General features: G+C 45.1%; 2 protein-coding genes across 6 annotated transcripts in view; one reads left to right on the top strand and one right to left on the bottom strand.

Moving 5' to 3' along the window:
• The window catches only part of FGF12 (fibroblast growth factor 12), a 217,928-nt gene that overhangs the window by 57,634 nt on the left and 134,835 nt on the right, over nt 1-25,459 (top strand). The window contains exon 1 of one of the 2 annotated variants that reach the window (XM_053951453.1): nt 22,100-22,187. The exons of the other annotated variant lie outside the window; for it this stretch is intronic. Within the exon in view, the coding sequence (XP_053807428.1) occupies nt 22,100-22,187 (88 nt within the window). Of the gene's footprint in view, nt 1-22,099; nt 22,188-25,459 lie in introns of those variants that run through there. 2 annotated transcript variants of the gene reach the window in all.
• On the bottom strand, nt 3,128-22,138 carry LOC128792759 (translation initiation factor IF-2-like). Of its 4 annotated transcripts, none has more exons than XR_008432546.1 (2): nt 21,327-21,863; nt 3,128-4,003 (listed from the first exon to the last, which is right to left on the bottom strand). XR_008432546.1 is itself a non-coding variant. In XM_053951455.1 (2 exons), the coding sequence occupies exon 1, from the start codon at nt 22,136-22,138 to the stop codon at nt 21,335-21,337; it is 804 nt and encodes a 267-aa protein (XP_053807430.1). In that variant the 3' UTR covers nt 4,783-4,829; nt 21,327-21,334. The 4 variants fall into 4 exon arrangements, 2 of the variants coding, with proteins under 2 accessions (XP_053807430.1, XP_053807431.1); XM_053951455.1 differs by lacking the exon at nt 3,128-4,003 and adding an exon at nt 4,783-4,829 and having other exon boundaries at nt 21,327-22,138; XM_053951456.1 differs by lacking the exon at nt 3,128-4,003 and adding an exon at nt 13,014-13,093 and having other exon boundaries at nt 21,327-22,138.

Below are 25,459 nucleotides of genomic sequence, written 5' to 3'. Positions count from 1 at the left end.
CCCCTTCCCCAGAGGTGCCAATACATGCACAAGTGCTGTAGAGTGAGCAGTTCCCTTGTGTGCAGATGGCAGTGTATTCATGTCTCTTGTAAATTATTTACAAGTCTTGATAATTATGTGCAGGAGGTTTTGTGTCAGTGTTGGTTTACATTAATGAATTCAGTCTTGAAGTTAGAAAAGAGTTCATTATGAGAAAAAGGGCAGGACATCCTTCTCCTTGGCTGTGTGGGACAGAGAGGATTGGTGAGGCAGCAGCTGAAACAGGCCAGGAAAGCGTCTGGAGTGTCTCTATATCCCCAGTCCCATGTTTTTCCTCTGCCTAGATTGCTGCTTGCTTCCCTCTGCTGCTCCCAAAATCCCCATCCCTTCCATCTCCCCCTTCCCTTGTGGCTCCGTCACCTGTCTTTACCCCACACCTCACTGCCTGCAGCAGAGTTGCTTAAATAGATCCTTTGCCATGTGCTGGTGTCCTCAGTGAGCAAAGGGAATTGCAAGAAGCACCATCAGCCTGGAGCCTTCCCTGCACCTCATCACAGCAGTTGCAGCTCTTTGTCACCAAAGGCAGATGCCTTTTATAATTGCTGCTGATAATGGTTGTAAGACACATCCTCTACAAGATGTGAGGGAGTACTTAGCAGAAGGAGAGAAAACTCTTTCAAACCATATGGCTGTATCAGCACTTGTTTGACGCCAAGGTTGGCTCTTGGTTAAATTGGGATTCCACTTTGCATGCCTAAGTCTGCTGAAGGAAAAAAAGTTTGCGTTGGAGCCATGAGATGATTAACTTTTTTCATGTTTATTTCCATGCTTTCTTTCTACATGTAAAGGATACAGCTTTAAAAAACAACTATAGGTGTAATATTTTGGACTGTGGTACTGTACTAAGATGAGTCGGTTCTGTCTCCACTGAGAAGCAGGAAGAAAATCTCTGTGGCTGTCCTGCTTTATCACCTCTCCTAATTGCTTTGAACATACATTTCTGAAGATGCCCTCCCCATTGTCTCACACACCAAATGATTTATACTGTGCTTTGAAGAACACCACTGATGTAAGGGAGTACACCACATCTCTGGAAGGCACTCAGGAAGGTTTCAAGGGTGGTAAGCTCCTTATTTCTGTAGTTATTCTCTGTGCATTTATTGGTATGTTGATGGGTACGAATAAAAGCTTGTGGTTTTTCATTGAGACCTTGTTTGGTCTGTTCAGGAAGATGATGCATTATGAAAGAGCAACCTTTGTTCTTTTAAGTCCACCCTTGAATAAGAAAACACAAGAAAACTGTTGCTTGTACAAACAGATATTAAAAAAAAACCCTGTTCTGGAAAACCTCCTGAAGTAAAACTGGGACCTGGGGAAAAGGCATGGTGGGAGGTGTGAGTGGAATTTTGACACAGTTTGTTCATGTAGATGTGGGGTCTGTGACTGTGAATACAGGAGGTGTTTCCTATGGGTGCTCTGGGTCAGTTTTATGCCCATCATGTGGTGTGCCAAACTGGCTTAGTGGCTTGGGTGGTCAGAGGTTAAACTGTAACTCACATTTCAAGTGATGCAGGGCCTTGTGCCTGTGTTTGAGACTGTGTTAAACAGTATGGATGTAGCCGGTGTGTTTTGTCCCCAGATTTTTGATTTAAGTCTTCTTCTATCCCACTTTCTCTTTAAAATGCTCATTCACAAAGCTTCATATCACAGTTTTTACCAGTTTGAAAGTTATAATTAAATCAGCCAGAAAAAGAGACTGAACACTCAGCATATCTGAGATGGGATCAATTTAAGACAAAAAGGTTTAAATACATTAGAAGAGCTTTGGGTGTCGTCTGTCTCAGCCTGTGCCTTCCCCACTGCCTGACATGAATGCACTTGGAGCTGCTGTTGAAAGCACACTCACAGCTTGATGTTATTGTGGAACCTGGAGTCAGTGCACACTAAACTCGACAGATAGAATTGTGAATTGGATCTTTTTTCCTTCTAATATTTTATATCTTCATTAAAAACAAGAATCATACCTAATATCCCCAAATGGCAAATGTGTGAATCAGAAGCTTATAGATACGACATTTTGAGGATGCTGCAGGTCTTATGCAGCATTTAACCTGAAATACCATAAGAAAATCCTGTATTATCTTCTCTCAGAATTTGCAAGCAGGGCGTTGAACAGAAATAGAGTTTTAGTAGAGGCAAGTATCAGTTCTCCAGGTAATCTGATCAATCCCTTCCTGTTATACCACATGCTCTGCAAATGCTTTTTTCTCGCAGTTTTTCACAGTGGGAAATGTGAACATTTTTCTTTACCCAGCCAAACCACTGTACTTCTTCCAAGCTTGGGGGGGGGGGGGGGGGACCCAGGCCCAATTGCATATTTTTTGTAGGGAATAACATAATGAAACAAGGACTGTGAGATCCTTAGCACTTCACTGTTCAGCCTGACACAAGGCTTTTGGCAGGAGCACAAGTGAAGTGTATGCTGGCAAAATGGCTTCAGTTGCATGTTGACTGACTGAAGGTAAAAGCAGGCCTGTCCAGAAAGACTTTATGGTGAAGTTCAGTTGCCAAGCACTGATGTTTAGTGCCATTTCAGTCTCCCCAAGAAATGTAGGATGTTCGTGTGGGCAGATGGAGCACTAGTGCAAGCAGGGCTAGTATAGCCTGCACACCAACATGAGTGAAGACTGAGTTTAGGACTGGATATTAAGTTGGTGGAAGAATTTTACTTGGAGAATCTTTATTAGTACAGTGATGCAAATGTGTGACAAAAATAGTTGTAAAGGCTCTCTTCTTACTGTGTATTTTGGGACTTTTTTGGCTGGGTAACTTCCATTATGATGAGATCTTAGAAGTTTTACAGGAGAGGACTCCCAAAGAGCTCACAGTGCCAGTCTGGCCATGTGACTTGTCCATGGCTGCTGGTCCACATGGGCAGAGCTGTGCTCCATTACAGGCCTTAGTTCTGTGTGCCACTGTTTGCAGGACAAGAGGAAGGGTGAATGGGACAGGTATGATGTTGTGTAAGAGTGCTGTGTCTTGTATTGCTGCTGGTTTTTATCTTTACTAAGGCTTGTTCTAAACCCTCTTTGTCTAAAACCCTGCTGTCTGAGTCACCCAGACACGCTCCATGAGAGCACGATCTAACCACCGTTAGCAGACTTTTGCTTTTATTATCCTTTGGTCCAGATTTCATATAGCTCTCACTAATTCAGATCTGAATATGAATGCCTTTGTCTTCCCACAGCACTTCTGTGCAACTTCTGTCATGCAAACTTGAGTTTAACTCATCTCTTTCTGTTGATTTGGTCGTCTTTCCATGCTTACTATTGCTTATTCACTTTCACCCTGCAAGAACGAAAAAGACTAGGAAAAATAGGCTTCTAAGGGTGGATGTTTCTTGAGTGAGAAACCATGGATAGCTTTTGTCTTTATATTTTTTTTTGTTTGTTAGGATGTTGTCAATATCTCTCGTCTCATGTCTCAGTGCCCCCAGAAAGCCAGTCCGAGCTTGTTCTGTAAAACTGCCGGTCAGTTGTGCAACAACACATGCTTGATCTTCTACAGAAAGGGAGAGTTTTGCCAAGAAAGGGCATCTGCTGGGCAAGGAGGACTTATTAATATATGAGCACCTTCTGGCCTCTGTCCCTGCCTTCAGGGCTTGATGCAATGTCCTGAAGAAGTCAGGAGCAGCAAGGCTGGAAAAGGGCTCGGGACCTCCTTGATGGCTTTCTTGTTCCCTGAGCAAAATGTTTGTCAGGCTGCTTTCCATCTCCGTGGTAATTGTATGTTTGTGCAGACATGTCAGTATGGGGAAGGTCGTTACCTTAACTGCGTTCAGTCATTACATAAAAGACTGTCAATGAGGAGCTGTAACTACTCAGGAGTTTTAATTACACCCTGACGTGACGTTATTGTCCTGGCCTTGCACGCTTCTGTGGGTGTATTTCTGAAGGAGGTGGCTTTTGTTGCTCCAAGCAGATTACTCCTTTCAAGAAGTTGTTCTCTCCATCAAGGTGACATTCTGGAATGACAGTGTGACACGTAACTGAGGAGGAGGAGAAATGCTTAAGAAGGAACTGCAACTTCAATGTAATGTTTCCCCATATTGCCAGTCTTTTGCAAAAGGGAATGTTTGTGATTCTCCAGGGTTTCCTATGGCATCATTCCTAATAACCCTCCTTGTAATCATGAAGAGAAGTTGTATCCTTTTAACAGCTGTACCTTCAAACAGACTGAGAAAGGGCCTGTTTTAGCTCCCTGTCTTGTTTCAGACTGCAGGTCAAGGAGAGCTTGGTTGAATGGTTTGTAATAACAGATTAATTTATATTAAATATCCAGACATATTGGACAGACGGGGAATCTCAAACTGAGATACCCATGCTCTGACTACCCTATCAAGGATGCTTAATGCTTTCAAAATATGTTGTCCCTTTGAGCTCTCCTGACCCCAGCTACAAGAGAATGAAAACACCTTTATATATTGGGTTCTTTCTTTAAGAAGGTCTGTAAATAGATCTTGCCCAGACTGTGCTCTTGTGCCGAGCGTCTGCTGCTTCACATTTGTAATTCATGAAGAGGCTGTAATGGAGGAGTGAGCTGCTGGGCTGGATTTAAATGATGCCACAGATTTTTCATAGCACTATGAGAGGGTGATGCTTCTGGCATGTTTAGCTTTGGTGTCTGTTTTGAGGAGGTGTCTGCTGTTGGTGGGGCAGGACTGATAATCAAGTGCTCTACAGAGGCAAAACCTTTTCCCCAGAACTGGAAGTCTGCAAGAACCTTTCCTCTACCTCCCATTGCTTCCTGACAATGTGGTAAAGGGCTGGTCCTCAGGTCTGGCACAGCACCTGGGTAGAACAAGTGGGATAGTCCAATTAGGAGTAAAATTTGTGGAAAATTTATTTAGTGGCTTTCACCTGTTAGAGGGACTGAAAGCAGCTGCACTGAACAGATAGACCTTAATCAGTGAGAAGTGTCAGCTGCATTACAGTGTTAACCTACTGGGGAAGACATACCTGCAATAAATAAATAGGATTCATCAGGGAAGGTTAGTTTGTTGCATCTTTTAGCAATGGGCAGATATGAAAGACTTTGTCATTCAGGGGCTGGAGGATTTCTTTGCACTTAGGTCTAAGTGAACGGAAATTTTCAACTCTGCAAGTGTAGCTGGATGAATAAATTGTAGTGAATAATATATCTCAAGGCTTTCACTGCATTTGGGATTGACAGAAAACACATCACAACTTTAATTATTGGGAATGATTTGCTGAAATATTCAGGAGCTATTTTTGGTTCCTGCAGACTGTGTGTGAAAAAGTTAGCTATTTAAAAGCCAGACTCTTGTCCCCCCCACCCCCTCCCCTGTGCTACTGTCTGCTCTCCTTTCCCCATATAAGCTTCCCAGAGCAGGGCAACAAGACTCCCTGCATCCTGGGTTGAGACTTAACACACAGGAACCTTAAAATAATAATAATGATAATAATAATAATAACAATAATAATAATAAGTTATTGGAAGTCTTCCTAGTTTTACACTCAGCAGAGGGCATGAGAGGGATCAGGATGAAGTTGTTTATTGGCTTCTTGAGGTGCTTGTGGAGCTGAGGGCTTTGTGTGTGACTGGGGTGGGAATTTGCAAAGTGCAGAATGGAGACTTTTGGAGAGACAAGGAAAGTATTACAAAAATATTATGTCTCTTCCTCTCCTTTACTTTTAACAGCTTTGAAACAATCAAAACCTTGGGACTAGCCATCAACAATTCAGAGTGTCATCTGAACATTGTACTAGCAAGGATGTTGGGGTAATCCAGACTCCTCATGTGGGGAGCTACTGGTGTAACCAGTTTCCTGAAACTGCTGGAAACAGCTATTTGCCCTCCTGACCCTCTTCCCTGCCTCTTGCCTCCCCAGGGGTGGTACCCTACTGCTGAACCATAAGCTCTGTCCATAGAACATGGCTTGCTGCCCACTACTGCAGGGGAGAGTTGGCTGGGGAGGGATGCAGACACTATGAAGAAAATAAGGGAGAAACAAGCTTCTTTCAGGGAGAAGGGTAGGAATAATTGAAATATAAATCATCCTTCTCATCTGCAAAGAAAGCAAGGCAGCAATTGAAAATGGAATGGATAGGCATGAATAAAATTGCTATTTTACTGAATAACTGAAATAGCAACCAGAAAGTGAAGAGGGAGAAGCAGGTACAGATCAGGCTGCTTTGCCTGGGCTTCTGTCAGCTGCTCTCTAAAATGCTCTGCTACCCTCTGGTGGCTTCCTGAAGATCTGTGCAATCTAGTTTCTGTTCCTTATACAGCCCCCTGCCAACTTTTTGAGCTGCGTTGAGGAACACAGATCTGCTGATGGAAGTTTATATTTTCCCTGATTCCAAAGTAGCAGTACAATAATAATGAAACAGCAGTTTTGTGGTTTTGGTGGTTTTTTTGTTGGATTTCTAGTTTGGGTTGTGTTGGGTTTTTTCCCTGTTGTTTTGTATGCACTCTCTCTTGGTCTACAGTTATAATCACAAAGGTAGCTTGGTTGGGATGTTCAAATGAAAGAATAATAGCTTTATAGTGTGGTTATTTGTGCAGTGGGGCTGTTCAGAGTTTGGGAGTGACATGGGTTTTGTAGTCCTGCAGAATGCAAACCCTTGTCCTCTGTTACCTGCAGAGGACATGAGTACCAGTGGAATCAGTAACAGCCAACATCCCATGATCTCCAGGAGTTCAGAACAGGTCCTGCTCAGCCTGGTGCAGGGGCAACGTTCAAACCTCCATAATCCTTCACTGTGCCTTCATCAGTCAGTAGCTTCTTGTTTTTTCTCTTTTCCATTTTCCCTGTTCTTTAATTGATTTTTCCATTGCGGCTTCATAACAGAGAGGCTGTAGGTAGAGACTTAAAGGGCAGTGGCTTGACAGATTTTACAAGAAACTCCTCCCAGGTATTAATTCCTGGGTTATGAGGTCAGAGGGGCTCTTGTGATCTTTCAGTCTGACCTCCTGTGGAGTGCAAGTCACAGGACTGCCCTCAATTGACTCCTGCTTGAAGTACAGTGCTGAATAAAGAAAACATCTCCTCTTGCTTTAAAACTTTTCCAATGCTTTATCACCTTCAACAATAAATACTTCTGAACTTTGCTTTTTTAGTTTCAGCTTCGGGTTTGGTTTTTTTTGTTTGTTTGTTTGTTTGTTTTTTTTTGTTTTTTTTTTGTTTTGTTTTGTTTTGTTTTGTTGTTGTTCTTCTTCTTGTTGTTGTTGCTCAGTGCATTTGGGAAGCCATGTTTTAACCGAACTCTGTCCTGTGTAGAACTTACAGTCTTGATACAGTTGCCAACCAGGTGGAGCTCAGAGAGGTACCTTGGTTGTAAGAAGTGAAAAGTTGTTAATGTTATTGACTGGGTAGGTGTGGGGTGGGATGTGAAATCACATACCCATCACCCAGAATGAAAAAAAGCAATACAAAGCATGATGGGGAGTGTGTGTGTGCTTTTCCCCAGTGTTTGTCTGCACTGGGTAGTTCTAGTGTTTACATACTTAAAACAAACACTTAAGGATGATTTATGCAGGTTTTCAAATGAGATCTTATTGCAAAAGTCTTGCAGAGGTTGACTTTTATGAGAAATTTCTTGAATTACAAAAACATTTGTTGTTTTGAGTGCGTTTTTTTGTAAATCAGCTGTGCTGAGGTCCTTTGGGACATAGGCTGCTGCATTCAGCACAACAATGGCTGTTAGCTTCTTACGCTGTTCCAATTTATGATACGTTTTATAAGCAGCTCCATCTATCTCACAACTTGGCAGAGGTTTGGAGTGGAGAGCAGCCAGTGCCTTTTGTACTGGATTAGCCTGAGAGAGAGTATGACCACAAGCCTGGTGGGCAGTAAGCCCAGCTATAAGGCCATCTTAAAGGAAAACAGCTTTTTGTGGTTCAGGCAGAGGAATGGGATGCAGTAGATTTGGGTTACTTCAACCACAGAATGTGCTGTGACCACAGATGACCAAATTTCTTCTGTGGCTTGACCTCCATCAAGCAAAGCTTGCTGTCTTTAAAGCCAGTGGAAACACCACAGGAGATGGTGGGAAGTCAGTCAGTGTGGAGGTGTGGGACAAGATTTTAGGTTTCAGAGTCTTGCTTCTTCTTGGCAGGGCACTGAGTCCAGCACATGGCACCAATAGTCCTCAATGCAAAGCCTTTTGTAATACAGCTCCTTCCATGGCCTTGTGGACTGCTTGTGTGAGGCTCTGGGAGCTGCTTAGTCCTGTCCTGCTGCAATATCCCTGCCTGTGAAGTGAAGTGGGGACAGAAATGCCAACCTCAGCGTCTCTGCCAAGGCGGACTGTAAGGATTTGTTAATGTACACAGCTGTTGTGGGAACAGCTCTGCTGCTGATGTTCAGCATACCCAATCTATCTCCTGGCATTGATGCTTTCTAAACCAAAGAAGTGTTTTGAGCTGATGCCAGTAGTCATGGGTATGTCTTAGAAGATGTTTTGCAGCCAGATGCAAACTTGTCTGGGCTGTGTTTTGGGCTGGCTGGACTCAGTCTGCTTCAAGACTGCAGGCTGTGTAATTACACAGCTGGGGTGTCTGAGCTGATAAATCCAGCCTCCCCGCAGATCTTAGTAGCCAAGTGCGGTGCTTTGCTGACATGGTTACAAGGCTTTGGGACTGGAGACAGTTTACATCCCTCCCTCTTAGGGAAACTTGTCACTTGACAATAAAAAGAGTGTGGACACTTCTGAAAAGAAAGCATGTGCCCCAGCCTTTGAAGCCCCTGTACCCTCTTTCCAGGAAGACTAAGGGGATGGTATAGAGTATGAAACTGAGAAGGCTTCAACTGAAGTGTTTTACACTATAAAATCACTTTTCTTTTCAATGTCCATCTTGATCTTGTCAGACCACAGCTAGTTCTGGAGAAAGACAAGATGCAGACTGACAGGCTCTAAATCAGGCAGTAAGGGAGGTCACAAGGTATGTGAGCACCTCTGCAGAGGGGACACCAGACTGCTGCATGTCCCCTGATACAACCTGTCTGTGTAGTGACAGGAGATGATTTGCCCACAGGAAATCATGAGTATTTCAGGAAATCAGTATTTCTGGCAGTTCAGCAAGAAAGCACTTTGCAAGCTGAGGATAAGGGCATATCTGTGATCACTGGGACTTCCTGAAAGCTGTTTCTTCCCCAGCTGCCTGTGTAAGAGGGCATCAATAATGGAGGTGTGAAAAAGTAGAGAAAGAAGCAATTAATCACCCACCGCTCCAAAAGGATAGGGAAAGAGACAAAGGGAGAAGAGCCCTCCAAGTCCTTAGGAAACAGTCTTTCCCATCAGTTTTAGAAACAAAACTGGCAATGGTTAGGAAAGAACAATCCCATCTATAAAATTCACTGGTGGGGTTTGGATTCTTAGTACTGAGGAGAAAAATGCACTTTGGAAGCTACATTCCTCCCTGTTTTCCAGGGCACTGCACCCTCTGGCTGCAAGTGTATCAAACAACTTTCCCAAAAAGGCACTTTGGGGATGTAGCCTACATCTCTGGAAGGAATTGAATGGGGAGTATGTCTCTGCTAATGAAAGCTGCAGCCAGAAATAAGAGTTCTGGAGGTTGAAAACTAGGTTAAAAGCAGCCAGCAACGGAAAGCAGCTGAAGATGGAGTGGGTTAAAGAGCTCTTGAGCATTAGATGGTGGATGGTTTAGCTTCACTCCCAACTCCTGGGTAATGCAGTCCTGGCAGATTGACAGGGCTGTGAGTTGTCACAAGATGCTTCAGCTTGTTGGTTTTTTTTCCCTTAGATTTTTATTTTTAGTTTAATTCTCCCACTTAACGCACACTACAGTGACCCCTACTGCTGCCAGCAGCCAAGGACCCATCTCAGTACAACCATGAAACTATGGGAAAGTATTGCCTGTAGTTTTAAAAACAGATAGTATCATTTATAACCCTTAAGTATGCAGAAACTCTGCTGCTAAACTCTACACCACCAAAGAGGAAAGCTTCTGTAAACCCCTCGATGATGCTTAGATTGTAGATACAGTGTTTGTGTAAAGAATAAGAATCAGCAAAGCCTTCAGAATAAACCTATTCTCCCTTTTCCAAAAAAGACTGGGGGAGGCATGCTGACCAGTCGGGCCTCCCACGTGGCAAAACTGCTGTACTGCAGCACATGCAGAAACAGCATCTTTGTGTTCCTGCTTGGTCCCAGCCACCAGGAATCTCCTATTTTTCAAGAGCAGTTGTGGGGTAGGAAAATCCTGACAGCAATAAGAATATGAAAGGGTGTTCAAGGCTACTGCTCTTAGGAAAGTGGATGGCAGCTGCTCTATCTCCTGTAATGCCTTGTGATGTGTTAAGAGAAGAGCCTCATACTGGTCTGCACAGCATTTCATGTCTGTGTTAACTACCCTGACCCTGGGCTGAACCATCACCTTTGTATTTGAGCTCTCTTTTCAGCAGGATTTTTCTGTAAAATCTTAGCAGGGACATTAGATCTTAACGTGACTTACAAATGACAGTGAGGAAATATGAAATTTGTAACATGGAGTAAAAGGAAATTTGAAAAGTTGGAATATTATATGTAAATAGCAGGGTCTCTGTGAAGTGCACTGCAAACACAGCTGCTGTGTGGCATGATGGCCAAGTGCCCATTTCCATCAATCCTAGTTGGTGTAAACACCCATAAGAAAAATGATAATTGGCCTCAGCAGGCATCTTTCATGAAACCTTCCTTGGTGAGACTGCCACTGTAGAAGAAAAATTATGGAGTACCGGAGACATGGCCCAACAGTTTCTACATAGTGAGTACCTAACTGGTAAAGCAAGTTGTGGAAGAGCAGAACAATACTTTAAAATTACATTATCCAAGCACTTCGGCCCGCCTCTCTGACAGACCAGCACAGGCTTTCCCCTATGAGTTGTTCCCCAGGAATTGCTTTGTTCCAGTTTTAGCTGCTCAGACTATGCCATAGGCTGGAGCAGATGTCAGCTCCGAGGCTGTACCTGATTGTTGATTTACTTTGTGTTAATGTAGCCCATTTCCAGATGCTTGCCCCAGTAGTGTACAAGTAAAGCTGTTGTCTGTTCTATCTCATTAAAAGCACTGCAAGTTTTACCTGGAGACTGGAGCTGCCAGGTGTTCTGTACTCATTGAGAACTGACCCCACTTCTGGGCTGGATAAATGGGCAAAGAGACAGCTCAGGTGCCCTGCCTGAGCCCAGGGGAGCTCTGCCAATGAGCAGGGTGGTGAGCATGGAGGTGACCAAGCACCAGGAGGGATCCCTGCGTCTCCCCGTGAGTGATGCCTGCTCCTCTGCATGGACAGTCTGACCCATGGCCATGCTGTGTCCAGTGCACATCCATGGGTACTGGCAGCAAAGCTCTTCTCCCCAGCTGCCAGATTTAGTGATGCCTCGGGCCTGGGGAAAGGCAGCTGAGTTACTGCAGCTGTGTGGAGACCCAGGAGTGCACTTAGGCACTCTTTCAGAAGTTATCTTTGACCATCTGTCCTCTGAGAACATCATCCTGAGACGGATCTTTCTGCTTGCCTTCGTGTAGCTGGCTGTTGACATTAACCACCTTGGACATTTGTGGCCTTGCCTGACAGCTCTCGCTGTACTCAGGGTGGTGACTGAGGGAGCAGGCTGAGGAGCAAGGCTTTTCTGTGTCCTGTCTTGCTCTCACTTGCTATCACTGCTGTTCTGGGAGTGTAGTGTATAAAAATGAGGAGCATTCTTGGTATCAGACTCTCCTCCTTCCTGCAACACTGCACACTATGCCATACAGCTCTGCAGAGCTGAGCCAGAGTGCTTTTGTGCACTGCTGAGTGGTGCTGGATTCCTTATGGCTTCATTATGGCTTGACACTGAGCACTGGGGAATGAAAAACAGATGATGTGGCTGTGACACTTGCTGTAACTCAGCAGGGAAAAAGAAAAGACACCGCCTTGGGAACCTGCCTTCCCATTCCTCACAGCTTCCAGCGTCGTGTGCTGCCTCACACAGTGCCTGGTGCTGACCTCAGGAGCTCTGAGGCTCTGCTGTCATGAAAAGCAAATAGCTAAACTTGTGTTTTACAACAAGCTGCTCTTGTGAGGCTTAAGCAAGGACAAGTTAAGGCTGTGACAGAGGGAAGCAGCAGGAGGTCCCACAGAGTTTGGTCTGTTTTTCCTCAGAAAGCAGCCACTGCTTCCCTTTCCCTTGTGCAGAACCTTCAATCCTGACCCAAGGACCTTCTGGAGAGAGGCAGTGATTGCTCTATAGCAGGAAAATGTTGAGCTGTCATTCCCTGGTTCTGAGTCATCCTGCTAAATCTGTGCACAGCAGCTGGCTGAGAAGGGGAGTGGGAGATGGAAAATCCCTTTTGGGATCAGGATAGCAGTCAAGGAAACAAAGTGGTGGAGAAAAAATAAGTCAAGCCTCTGAGTGTAGGGATTTGAATGTGGGGCTGGTGTTCAAGATATCTAGATACAGCAAGTGGAATCCTCACTGATGGGATGTAACATCTAAGGAGGGTTTATGTGAACCTGAACACTGCATAGTTGAGGTTGCCTCTGTGTTGGGGCTTTAAGCAAGTGCCAGCTGAAAGGAAATAATTTTGTCAGTGGTCTGAGGATGTGGATGCATGACACATGAGAACTGGCTCAGAACAGCTGTGCTTTAATTGGACATTTTCCCCCATTGTAACTACTGTTTCACTGCTGAGTTGCAGGATGCAGCTTTTTGGGAATGGAAAGTGATGGCTGTGGTTCCACTCACTTGTGAGCCCCCTGTACCTGGTAGGATTATTTGTGCAGGGACAGAAATGGTGTGTGGGGCTAAGGCAGCACTGGGGACTTGGGGTGACTCAAGCCTGCAGTTGTGTTTTTTGATTCTGCAGAGGCTTTCTCATTTGAGGGAAATTGCCCAAATTTATTGCTGCCATTGGGTGACATTTGTTTAGATAATATCTGTGACTGCCCCAATGTAAACAGGCAGAGGGCTAATGCAGGTCTGGCTGGAGGTCAAGCATGTCCTGTAGCAGAGCCAGTGCAGTGACTTTGCCAACAGCCTGGCACACAGCACACTGTGGTGACTTTTCTTGAGTAGCTGGAAAAGGCATCCTGGCCATATGCCATTCACAAGCTAAGGTAAGAATTAGAAAAGGTGTGTTTTAGTGACTCATAAATAGCTTAGCACATGCTGACAGAGCAGCAGCTCAGCTTTATAATTTCAGCTTTGCATCCCTAAAGTGCCTGTAAGAAAACAAAACAAAACAAAACAACAACAACAAAAAAATACCAGTGCCTGAAATGTATGGGCTAAATTCAGACCTCCTGGAGCAGTATCAGTTATAGCAGGTCAGAATCCAGCCCCATCTCTCTAACATTATTGGAAAATCCTCTGCACCCACCCCTGTCTCCTCTAACCCTCCCTCAAGTCTATTCTGTGGTGGCAATTACAGCTTTAGCTTGTGCTGAGCCAGGTCCATCACATGTGCCATGTGTGTGGTGTGGTCCAGGTTTTAAACTCTGCCTGCGGGAAGTAGACAGTCATTGCAGTGCTTGACCTTCAAGGCCTCTGGTAATGCCTGATAAAGAAATGCCTGGCTGATTTATCTGCTCACACACAGAAGCATTTCCTCCTGTACATTCCTCCTTTTGAAATTCCACCCATTGGTCATTCATCTTTCGTGATTTCCTCTTTCTTGCTGTTCTCCATAGCAATAATCGCATAATAGCGCTCATCTTTGACTTGAACACTTCTTATTCCTTCCTGATTTGCCAGATTATGTATGTTTTGGAGTGGGATTTGCTAGAATCTTTGTTCCATCTTCAGTGAAATCTCTTCAGCTGCTGAAAAAAGTAGGATCTTTATGTTCTTATAGGGGAGCAGAGTTCTCCAGGGGTTGATAATCACTCTGTGGGCTGGCACTGCTGTGTTTTCAGCAAAGCAGGTTAAGGCCATTACTGAGTATGTCACATGTCAGCAATGATTCTTGTCCCTGGGAGCCAGCCATGTTACCTGTCACTGGTGTGCTTATTGCAAACTGGTGTTGCTAACTTTTAGACTATTTGGAGCCTTTCTTAAATCCCTGAGCCATTATGTAAGGATGGTAACTTGGCATATTTAGATTTCCTGGTTCTAATGGCTGCAGAGCAAAGCTAACAATAGAAAGCTTTAAAGATGCTGGACCATGAGTCAAATGCAAAAAGGAACCCAAAATGTGTTACACAGGTTTGGGTTTTCTCTTACAGCAGAGAGTGGAGAAAGTGATTCTTTCTGCCTTGTAGCTGGCAGGGTCTGAGCCGGGTCATATCAACTGCCTTCACCATTTGTCCTAAAACGATGAACAGCAAAAAATCTTCTCTATCCCATGAAGCTGGTGTGTGGTGCGTGGATACCCATGTGCAGGGGGCTGCAGAGCAGTGGGGGACTCGTGGCCTAATGGGGAATGAGATAAGTTCATCTCTGCTCACACCACTGTCGGCCAAACACTCCTGGTATTCCTCAGCTGTCTGTGATTGAGAATCTTACAGAAATGTTTTATTTTCATGAGGTCAAAGCCTTTCATTGCAATTTTATTTTCATGATACTGCTAAAATACTTCAGCAAAGTTGAGATACTTTAGAAAAATGTCATTTTATGGAAAAAAATGTTTATTTTTTTTACAACTGCCCCAAAGTAATAGTGTGCTCTGAGTAAGAGACAGTTTGTTATTTTTTTCTTTTTTGTTAGGTCTCTTGCATTCTGATGAGGAATAAGTGACATAAGTCTCAGAAAAGGAAATTTTCCAGACAAAAAGTCTTAAGTTCACCTAGAAAACATGTACCCAGTAGGAAGTCCTGTCCTAACAACCCAGGATTTCAAGGGTGGCTCTTATAAAGGTCTTGTAAATCCCATCCTCAAATCTCTTGAAACATTAATTTTCCTTTACCTACATAGACCCTTTATAACTGCACTGTAATATTATTATTTAATACCTAGCTTTTGTAATTTTCTTCCTTTCAGAGCCAGCAGGGACAAGTCTGTGTGTAGGTCTGATAAAGAACCTTAGCTGTGCTCCACTGCAGGCACTGGGAATTGCATGTTCCAGAATAGTGGTCTTTCCAGAGAAATCTGTTTCAGATGTGTCTCTGTGCACTCTTCAGCCATGGTGGCCACTTAATGAGTGAGGGTCTGAACCGCGGTTCTAATAGTGGCTTTTCTGTCATTGGAGCAGCTGTGAATTGGAGCAGAAAGCATTTCTTGTACCATCATTCCCAAGGCAGGCAGGCAAGTACTTGCTTGTCTTGATGAGGCTGTGCCACATGCGTTGTATTAGCATGCCAGAATAAATACACTTCAGGTCTAGACAACAGTAAAAGGCTCTGTAAGTGTCACTGGAAGTAGGCAGATGGGGAGGCTCGTGCTTCCACAGATGCTGCTCCCAACCTCAGATGCCCTCTGGAACATTAGGAGTGAGTTTGCTGGAGGGGAAGGGGAGATGGTTTATTGCATGGTTGGTCTATTGTACTTTTACCCTCAGAAAATCCCCTTTATTAAGCCTGACAACTTTTCCCTGTGAGGTGGATGGATTGGTTGCACTCCTAGATGAGGAAAGCAGCCTGCCAGTTGCTCATGTTTCACGCAAGGAACTGGGGGGGAAGCCAAGAGCACATCCTGAATTTGGAAGCTGCACCTATTCCAGCCCTGGCTTTGCCTTGGTGGCTGCCTGCTGAAAGCAGAGGAGAAAAGGGGCTGTCAGTGGGCAGAGCCCAGGAGCTCTGCTGGCCAGCAGGCTGGCTTGCTGCCCACCTCCAAACCCTGGCTCAACTGTGATCTGCTGCCCTCAAAACATGGGTCATGCCTCAGGCAAAGCCATCATTACCTACTGTGGATTAATAGCCTCAATTACTGGAGCCTTGTGGGTCAGATCTTCCCCGTGCTGGCTGCATTACAGCCCTTTAATCTGCTTTCCTCTCTCATAACCTCTGAGCCTGGAGGGATCGGCAGGCGGGGGAGATCTTCTGCCTTCCAGCGTGTTTTCCCCTGGAAGGGCTGCAGATGTGGAGCAGCAGTCACAGCTGGCAGGGGACTTGAACCCAACAAAGACGTGCACCTAGAAGGTGCTTCTGCAGCTCTCGTGTCCAAAGGACAAATGTGGCAACATCTGGAGGTTTGCCATGAACTACAACTGCAAAAAATCACAGCAGCCATCCTGTGGGGGACTGGCAGTCAGGTTTGGTCATCTAGGTAAGGGGCTGCATGCCTCCTGGGGGAGGAACATCCTCCCAAATTCCTCAGTGTTCCTTGAGCAACTGGGTAAAGATGAGGCACAAGTCTGGATTTCTAAGATGCTTCCTCACTGGGTGTATCCCTTAAAAAAAAAGGGCAGGTCTCTTCAGTAGGGAAATTGCCAGTGAAGAGGGACTGAGGTGTGCAGTCCTGGACATGCTCTTAAATGATCTTGAAGAGTGAAGAAGGGACAAAATCTTTGGAGTAGGAGAAACAGAAATGGACATAAAAGAACTGTAGAAGGAGCATCTAATATGGAGCATCTGCTCAACCAACAAGAGTATAAACTGGGGAGGAGTGCAGGGTAATGAACCCATTGATGGAACCCAAATACATGGGGGAGTGTGTATATAAATACATATATTTATGGTAAGGGTAAGGGGTGCTACTGGCATCCATTTCCTCACTGGAAAAAGACCACAGAGGAAGTTAATCTCTCTAGAAGTGCTAGCTCAGCAGATGCAAGCAGAAATTATTGGAAAAGGTACAGAAAGCAAATAGGAGCTATCATCCTGCTGTGCTAGAAATCCCTGGAGCACTTGCACCTTGAGTACTGTGTGCAGCTCCAGTTATCCTGTCTCAGAAAAGATGTGATAGAACTAGAAAGGCACAGGAAATAGTGACAAGGTCAGTGGAGCGTGAAGAGTAGCTGCTGCCCAGGGAATGATGGAACAGATTAGGCATTTTCAGGTGCCTTCAGAAATGAAACAATTAAGAAAGGAAATACGACAGAGCTGTATAAAACCATGACTGTTATCGAGAACATAAAATTACTATTTCACAATATAATTTTATAATGCTCACCTTATAAGTTAAGGTGAGCATTAAATGATTAAATGGAGCTATTGAGAAGGAGTTCTAAACTAATAAAAGCTTTTTCCTGCCACACGATTAACCTGTAGAACTCCTTGCCAAAAGATGGTTAGGAGGTCAACTGGTTTCCAAAAATGGGTATAAAAAGTAGTTGGGGAGAAATCCATCAAGAGTTTTTAAACACATTGTGTTTACACATCCTGTAGATGAGGGCATCTGCTGGGCAGTGGAAGTGGGTGGGAGGAACAGTGTCTGGCTGCCTCTTTTTCCAGAGTATCTGTTCTGTGCTGCTTATACTACTGCCAAAATGTTTGGAGATGCCCTAGAAGTTCAGGTTCTGAGGAAGTGTCACTGTACTGAAAAACATTCAGAATAACCACTTCTCCCTAATTCAAACTGGAGACATTTCATACACAAAGCCTTGTTTACATGTAATATTAGATTTCTTCTTAATGTCAGGAAATTCAGCTCCTGAGTGCTCATTACTATAAGCTTTTTATGTGTCTGAGGATAAAGCTATTAAATGATCAAGGCTATGGGACGTATTTTCTTTTGCTCCAGAAACTGCTTTGGTGAGCTCAGAAGGGACTGAGATTTTATCAAGTCAGTCTCTCCAGGAGGACCTGGAGTTGGTGGTTTCTGTTCACTCTTCTTCAGAAAAGCAACTAAGAAATTAATCTTTCTTGCCTGATATACAAACTCAAGCTCTGTCTTTTTTTTTTTTTTTTTGTCTCATCTTCTATTTGCTCTCAGAAGATGTGTGGTATACTTTATTCATGGCAGAGTTTTCAGAAGAATCTTTGCCTTAGTGCAGTTCTATACTATCAGGAAGAGGCTAATCCTCTCATTAAATCACCAGAATGAGGACTGACAGATGATTCACTACTTGTCCATAAATTTATTGTGTGACCTTCAGCAAACCTCTCAACTTTGTGTTGCAGTTCCCACTGTATCTGGTGTGATTGTGCTGTGCTTTGGTGGAGCTGGGTGCAGTAGGAGCTGTACATGGCTGGTATGTCCCTTGCCAGCTTCATCAAGAAGGGGAAAAGAGTTAGCAGAAATACCCAGAGAGCATGATGGTTTGCACTAAAAAGGGCTTGGCCCGTTTTGGTGGATTTTGCTCTTGCAAGGAGAGGTGGTGTGGAGTGGTTCTCTGCCACCACTGAAGAATATGCAGTCACTGGTCACATATTGACCCTCGGAGTGAGCTTGGAGAAATGAGCACCGAGTGCAAGGAGTTTTGTAAACTTGCAAGAGAGAGGGGCAAGGTGCAAGCTCTGTGTCAGCACCAGCTTGGACAAAGCTCTTAAGGTTAATGGGCCCTTTCTCATCATATCCGCCTGTGTTTGGCCAGAAAATACAACAAGGGCAGAGACTTGCAACAAAACCCAAACCAACCAACCAGAAATAACACACCTGCACAAGCTCGTTGTCTGTGTACCCATCACGATGTTCAAAGAACTACCAGTCAGAAGGGGTGAAAACAGAACAGCATAGACCCAGCACTCTGAAAGATTATTACTGCCTTTCTATGAACACAAGGAAATTAGCTTTCCTGGCTAGTCTCTTCATGGCGCTTTTGTAGATTTTCTTTCTTTTTTAGCTTTTGTAACTGGTGAACTCATACACATTATGCTATTTTAATACCTAGCAAAGAGCCTTGTCGGCTAAATCACCTTATTTTTCTCTGATCAGAGTGCAGTACATTCCTCTTTTTAGCAGAAGGTATTAATTTAAATTCCATAATCCTAAACATATTCTTGTTTCTGTTCAGTGCTTCAGAAGGCCAATGGCATTTAATTTAATAAGGGAGAAACACACATGACACTGTGTTCCCTGTAAATGTCTTCTGACCTCAATGAGGCTTTCACAGTTTTCTTTGTGTTCCAGCAAATGAAATCCCTGCTTTTATTCAGGCATACTGTCATTTCTAATACCTGTGTTCTACCAGTGACTAAAAATTTAAATATCTCTAGCATTTTCACAGTAACTTTTGACATGTTATTTGCGTTATTATTTAGTAGTGTGAGCTCATCAATGGAGCCATAATGAGATTTATGCACTGTGTCCCATTGAAGTATAGTTTGGGTACATGCTGTCTCTCTGCACTGAAATAAATTTTATTTTGGTTTACCTTGTTTTCAGATTAAAATGAGTTAACACATCTAGCAATGTCTTGATTTATGTCAGCTCCATTTATCTTTTCAAATTCTTTAACCTTTGTTTATTGGGCTAAGATTTATCTAATTGGGTACATGATATTACTGAGTATTTTGTGGCATGTAAACACTTGAGTCATATGCATCACAGTTCTTCCTTTACTGTTTTTATTCTTCCATTTTACTGTCTAAACTTACTTAAACCTACTCAGTTTGAGAGAGCACGTGCTTGTTGCAGTCCTTACGACCCTTCTTTGGAAATGTCAGGTAATATTCATTCTTCTCACTGGTTTGAGTCTGCCCTCTTTTCCTCTGATGTGACTCAGGAACTGACCTTAGAGTGTGCCCCACAAAGGCTGGACTATCAGACTTGCTGCAAGGTGATGGAAACTCCCCAGAGAAATGGGGTTATTTTATTAGTGGTTATTTTGGGTTATTTTGAGTAGATTTTCCAGGAACAACTGTGTTTAGTTTAATGAACAGAGGTCTCAAAATTCAGCTACCTGTTGCATTTTCACTTTTTATTCTAACAAACATCTATATCACGTCCAAGACACTTGCCCTTGCATGTTCATGGGATAAATCTGCCCGTTCCCATGCTAGCTTGATATGTATAACATCTAAGTGCAACTCTTCCCTCTTACCTAGAGCTGCACTTCGGTCCTGAGCCCTTCATTTACAGCTCCATGTTGGCTGCTAAGCAAGGGAGGGCACCTTGACTTTGGATCTCACTGTACTGTCCTTCATCAGCCAGATCCAGAATTGTTCTCATCTCAAACATGCTGCTGAAGCATTTGCAGAAAGAGGACTATTATTTTTTTAATCTATTACTGAAGTACTGGAGAACCACCAGATCTGTTTTAAGGCTTCACTGTGCACACTACTTCTGGCCTTGTTCCAGCAGGGCTGCAGGCTTGCTCTCTGGTGATCAGGTGTAGCAGAGGACTGAAGGACAACTCTGGGAGAAGGGGAGAGGTAACAACTGTAGTCTTCATTTGGTATGTGCCCTGACATGGCACTGTAGCCTTTCATCATGGCTGTGGAGCAGGGATTGCTGAGAAGTGCGATGGAGCAACGATCCTGGGTAACTGGGGACAATGGAGCAGGGCACTCTCATTAAGTTTTTTGCTATGACTTGGTGCATGTGCAAGATCCTAAAATAGCTTATAAGTTAAGACAGAGTGATGATTTTTCAGCCTAAGTCACAGCAGACAACAAAAACTGAGTTTAGCATGAAACCCAGGGATGTTAGTAATATCTTCCATCCTTCTAACAGTCCTGAACTGTACACTACTGGCTTTGCTTCTAGCCAAGTGCTGTTTTTCAGCATATGAAGTAGAGTTGACTGGAAAATAAGAGTTACCATTTCATGAAATGTTTAGCATTTTAACTGTTTTTTTTTTCTCCTTTTCTATTCAAGAGTACAGCTGAAACTGTGGAGTATTTATTGAGAGCATGAAAGACTCTAGATGCTCTCAAAAATATTAGTTTTGCCACACATGCTTGATAGATTCTCACACCTAAACAGCATTTCTTTTGTTATGCCTGGTTTATGTACCTCAGTATTCTGATCTAGATGTTAACATCTAAGTGTCTATCCCCACTCTTTCATCCCACTGAACTGCTGGCCAGAAGCTTGTTACATCCTTAGAGTGCAGTCTCTGGAAAAATATCCATTTCATGAGCTGGTCAGAGACACCTGGACACTTCTTCCAGGTATTAAGGGAAACAAAAGCAGAGAAAGCTTTGAAAGGTGGTGTGTGAGTAGGTAACCCTGCCTGAGCACAAGGTAATTCAGTTAAAAACTCACCCTTGTGCTGGGTTCCTATTTGTCCCGGAGGGAGCTGCTTTTTAGTGCACTATTAGAGTTTACTCAGGTGAAAGAGTTCTTTTGAACCGCTCTTGTATACGATAGTACTGTTTTGTCAAAGGTATTTTTCTGTGCTCTTGTGCTTTCTAGCCTTGTGTTGTGCGTTTTGTGTAATTTCATGAACGGTTCTGGTTAGTTTCCCTTACCATCCTTGCATGTGAAGTATGTGCCCTACCTTCTCTGTGCAGTGCCAACACTGAGACTTGAGTCCTCAGCGCTCTAACAGTGACAGTTTAAAAATGGGTAAAAAAGAAGGTACCTTGAGTTTCAATGGAGCGCCCTTTGCAGGAAGCTGGTGCCTGGGGTAGGTGGAAAGACGGAGGCTCCCTCGTTTACAGCGTGCTCATAAAGGAGCACCCCGGTCTGGACATCCGCACCCACCGGTGATTTAAGACCAGAGGTGTCTCCTCTTCCCGGCCACGTTGCCGGTCCGCGGTTCCAGCCCCGGGAGCCCCGGCAGGGCCGCGCTCGGTGCCCCCGCACGCGGTGCCTTCTGTCGCTGGGGCACCAGCGGGCGCCAACCCTGCCAGGCCCCGCACGGCGGCCCCGGCGCTGGTGGGGCGGGCGGCGGGACTGTCTCCTCCCTCTATCCCTTCCTCCCTCCCCGCCGGGGCTCGCAGAACTCGAGCGCGGCAGGACCGGGCCCCCGGTGGCGGGGGGAAAGCGGCAGAGCCCCCGCCGGAGGAGCGGAGCGGCCGAGCCCCGGCGGCGGGGGGGTCCCGGCGGCGCTGCCCGGCCCGGCGGGGGCTGTGCCGGCAGGGGGCAGGGCTGGGAGCCGGCCGCGCGTGTTTCTAGGGCTTGACGTCCTTCCAGCCAGCCCGCCCCGCTTCGCGGCACGGCCGGCCCTCCGCCGGCGGACAAGTCCCGAGAAGTGGCGGCGGGGTCCCCCTCCGTCCCCCGGGCGCGGCGGGGCCGCGGCGATGGGCCGGGAAGTTTGGCGGCGTGGGGGCCCGGCGCCCTGCCGCTGAAAGCCGGCCGCTCCGGGGCCGGTCCCTTTTCCGAGGAGCGGGAGGGCGCCACAAAGTGAAATCCATGAGGATTCTCGGGCTTCTCCTGGAGAAAGGCTCGCATATGCTGCAGTGTCTCTGTGGAAGGCGCCTGAGATCCAGCCACAGCCCAGGTGGGGAGCGCGCGTCCTTGTCCCCGCCGCCCTCGCTCCCCGCCCGGGCGCCGCTCGGCCCGGGCTGGCCCCGTTTCCTCGCCGTCCTCCCCGGCGCCTCCGTCTCGCCGGCGCCGCGCACAGGTGGCCGGGATGGGCCGGGCGCTGTCCGCGGTGCTGACCCCGCGCATCCCCGGGACCGAGTCCCCGTAATTCGGCATCCCCACACCCGAGTCCCCTCACGTTCGATTCCCAACCCGGCCCCCCTCTGCCCGAGGCCTGGCCCCCACCCCACCCTGTGCATAACCCTGCCTGGCGCCCCCACCCACACTGAACCCCCACGTGTGTCCTTTGTCCTCACAGAGATTCCTACCTCACACATGACCCTCATTATTGTTCCCCATCCCACCTGCAGCCCAGTCAGGACCTTTTTCTCCGTATGGGACCCCTGTATTTCTCATCCCACCCGGAACTCCCAGCTGTGCCTTCTGTTACTACCTGGCCAATGTGGAGATAACCTTCCCCAGAGTGCCGGTGGCCACATACAACTCTAGGGTTGGCCTCTCTGTAACAGCTCTCTATACTTTGTGCTTCTGGTAGTAATGTCGCAGTGGTTTTCTGGTGGAGGGTGCTGAATGAGTTTTTGAATGGCAATTTACTTAGAAGCAAAGAGAAATCCCTGCCTGCTCCTGATGGGAGGCCTGAGGTGACTCCCAGCTTCTCTCTCAGCTCCCACCCTGTTGGGGAGAGAGCATTTCACTAGGATGGGAAAGAAGTGCAGTGGGGTGAATTTCTGAAAAATGTTAATGATCCTAAACACTTCCCCTGAGCACTTCTTGAAGAGGGGAACAAGTGCCTTGGTTTGGTGTGGTACTACCCCTGAGTTTTAGGATGATCTTATTGAAGCTTTTAAAGGGGTGTTTCTACAATTTCTTCTGTGCTACATGTTTCTTCTATGAGTATGACTTTCCCTCTCTAGAACACTGGGTAAATGTCTATGGAATGAAATCCTGTGTTATTGTTGTTACTATTAACATCTGTAGAAGCTACTCATTTGATGCTTATGAGGATGACTTTTAGAGTGTTCTTTCCTAATGCTTGTGTCGGGTTTTTTTTTTTTTGGTGAGATCTTGGTCCTAGAAGAGAAAAATGCCCATGCCTCCAGTGCAAATGGTGTTCTCTTGAAGAGAAAGGCTGTTCTTAGGGGAGCACCGTTGCTGAGGTAGCCTGGATTCCCTTATGGCCTTGCTAAGGAAAAGCTGTTAATGGTTATAGCCACCCATTTATGCCTCAATAGCCTCCTCCCTCCCATGACACTCTTGTCTGCAATTTGCTGTCTGTGACAAGCTCATGGCAATAGGGGAATCTTTGGGAGAGAATGCTGGATTCCCTTCAAAGCATGTTCTGCCCTGCTTTGAAGGACAATATGATAAATAAATAGAATAAATAGTTGTTGCACATGGAAGTCACACAGACACTAGTCTCTTTTCAGTGAAAGCTATAATGGAGTTTTCACCATAGTCCTATATGTGAATGTTTGGTTTGTGTCCTTTGGGAGAGCAGTAAAGAGAACAATAAGCTACTGGTAAAAGTGGGGTGTGCTCAGACCATGGGGGACGCTAGGCTGTAACATTAGTGAACTAGAAGTCAATGATAGTGTCCTAATAGTTTCCTGGCTGAGTTGGTTTGCCTTTACAGGTGGATCCTGTGCTTGAATGTGCTTGATGCATATGTAGTGCCTGAGTCTTTTCTTACATCCGCTGTTCTGTGGAATGATACTGAACGTTGCGTAGTCTTTGTATTTCCTGATGATGTGCTGTAAGGAGACAGTCTGTGGGAATGATCTCCTATTGTTATCTCCGACTGAGCTTATTTTCCAGGTACTAACCCCACGTCACCATGAGCCTGACCACTCCAGATGGGGTCTGTTGCTTTGAATCAACATGCTAAAATCCATTCCCTCTCCTTGGCTTTGTTTTTTTTCATTTTCTGTTAAGGTTGGGGTTTATGTTCTTGAAAAATGTGCAATAAAAACGAAAGCTTCCACCTACAAAAGGGTCACTGTGGGGTGGGCCTGCTGAAGGATAAATCTCCTTGCTAACTTCTTCAAAAGCTGAGCATACCCCAGGAGACAGGTGTATACTCTGGCAACAACCCTAAAGGTGTAGTGCTGAGCCAGGCATGGCACTGTGGGGCCAAGCCAGTCAGAGATGTAAACCAGCAAAAGGATTATAGAATTATGGGAGTGGAAGGGCTGTGGAAACATCGACTGCAACAGCGGTGGCACAGAATGTTGTGAGCTACTTATGTGTCCTTGATCCTCTGATCTGAAGTTATTCTGACAGATCGACCCAGCCTTTTGCCTTCCTCATATCTGTGTTTTCTTTAATGCAAACAACTCATAAGGATGTAAGCACACGTTTAAAGTCAGATTCATGTTTGTGTGTTGTGCTGACTCAGAGCCTTAGACCACTCCTGATTCTGACAGAAGCTAATGCATGACACTTCAAAGAGAAATTGTGAAATATAGAAGGTAGTTGTATAGTACTGTACAACTCTGTTGTGATGTTAGCAAAAATATTAGCAAGATTTTTTTATTGTTATGCAAAGACCTCTCACCTCTTTACTTTAGCTAACTCCAGCCTGTTGTTTTCTTTTGCTTCACTTCTGAAGTGTGCAGAGCTTGTCTTAGCAGCAGGCTGTGGTTTTTTGAGCAGCACCTTGCAAACTGGGGCTTAGTGGGTCTCCAAGCCACTACAAAAGTGCAAGTAATTCATAGCAGTGCAGAATAAGAGATTTATCCTCTTCCTTTGTGAATTTCTTTACAAGTATTTTAGCACAGCAACATTCTGTATCATCTTTCAGGTGCTTCACTTGTTATCTTATTTCAGAGTTTGCAAGCTGACCGATGGTATTGCACGCGGAGAGATATTTCCCCTTGCGATGGTGCAACCACAGTTAATTTTGTTAAGTGTTTTTTCTTTAATTTATTTTCTCTGCTAACAGTCTTTCCCCCTTTGCTTAGGAGATGTGGTTTGCCAGTCCAGATTTCTATTTTTGCTTTTGGCTTCCTAGCCAAAATTATTAAATAGATAGCTACTACACTGTTAAGTTCAAGATAAAAATTAAATAATGACTGCATTGTTACTGTAGCTGTGAATAGAGTTGTGAAAAACTATTTTGGGTGACCTGTACCTGGTTTGCAGCCACTTTGATGTAAAAGGCCCTGTACCCATAGACTGTGTAATATAAGCATGGAGACTTCTGCTAGTGAGTGTGTTTTAGTCTTCTTC

Source organism: Vidua chalybeata, chromosome 10 (genome assembly GCF_026979565.1).
Source record: "Vidua chalybeata isolate OUT-0048 chromosome 10, bVidCha1 merged haplotype, whole genome shotgun sequence".
Taxonomy (NCBI): Eukaryota; Metazoa; Chordata; class Aves; order Passeriformes; family Viduidae; genus Vidua; species Vidua chalybeata.
The sequence above is the reverse complement of the archived record's forward strand: the minus strand, read 5'-3'. Positions and strand labels throughout refer to the sequence as shown.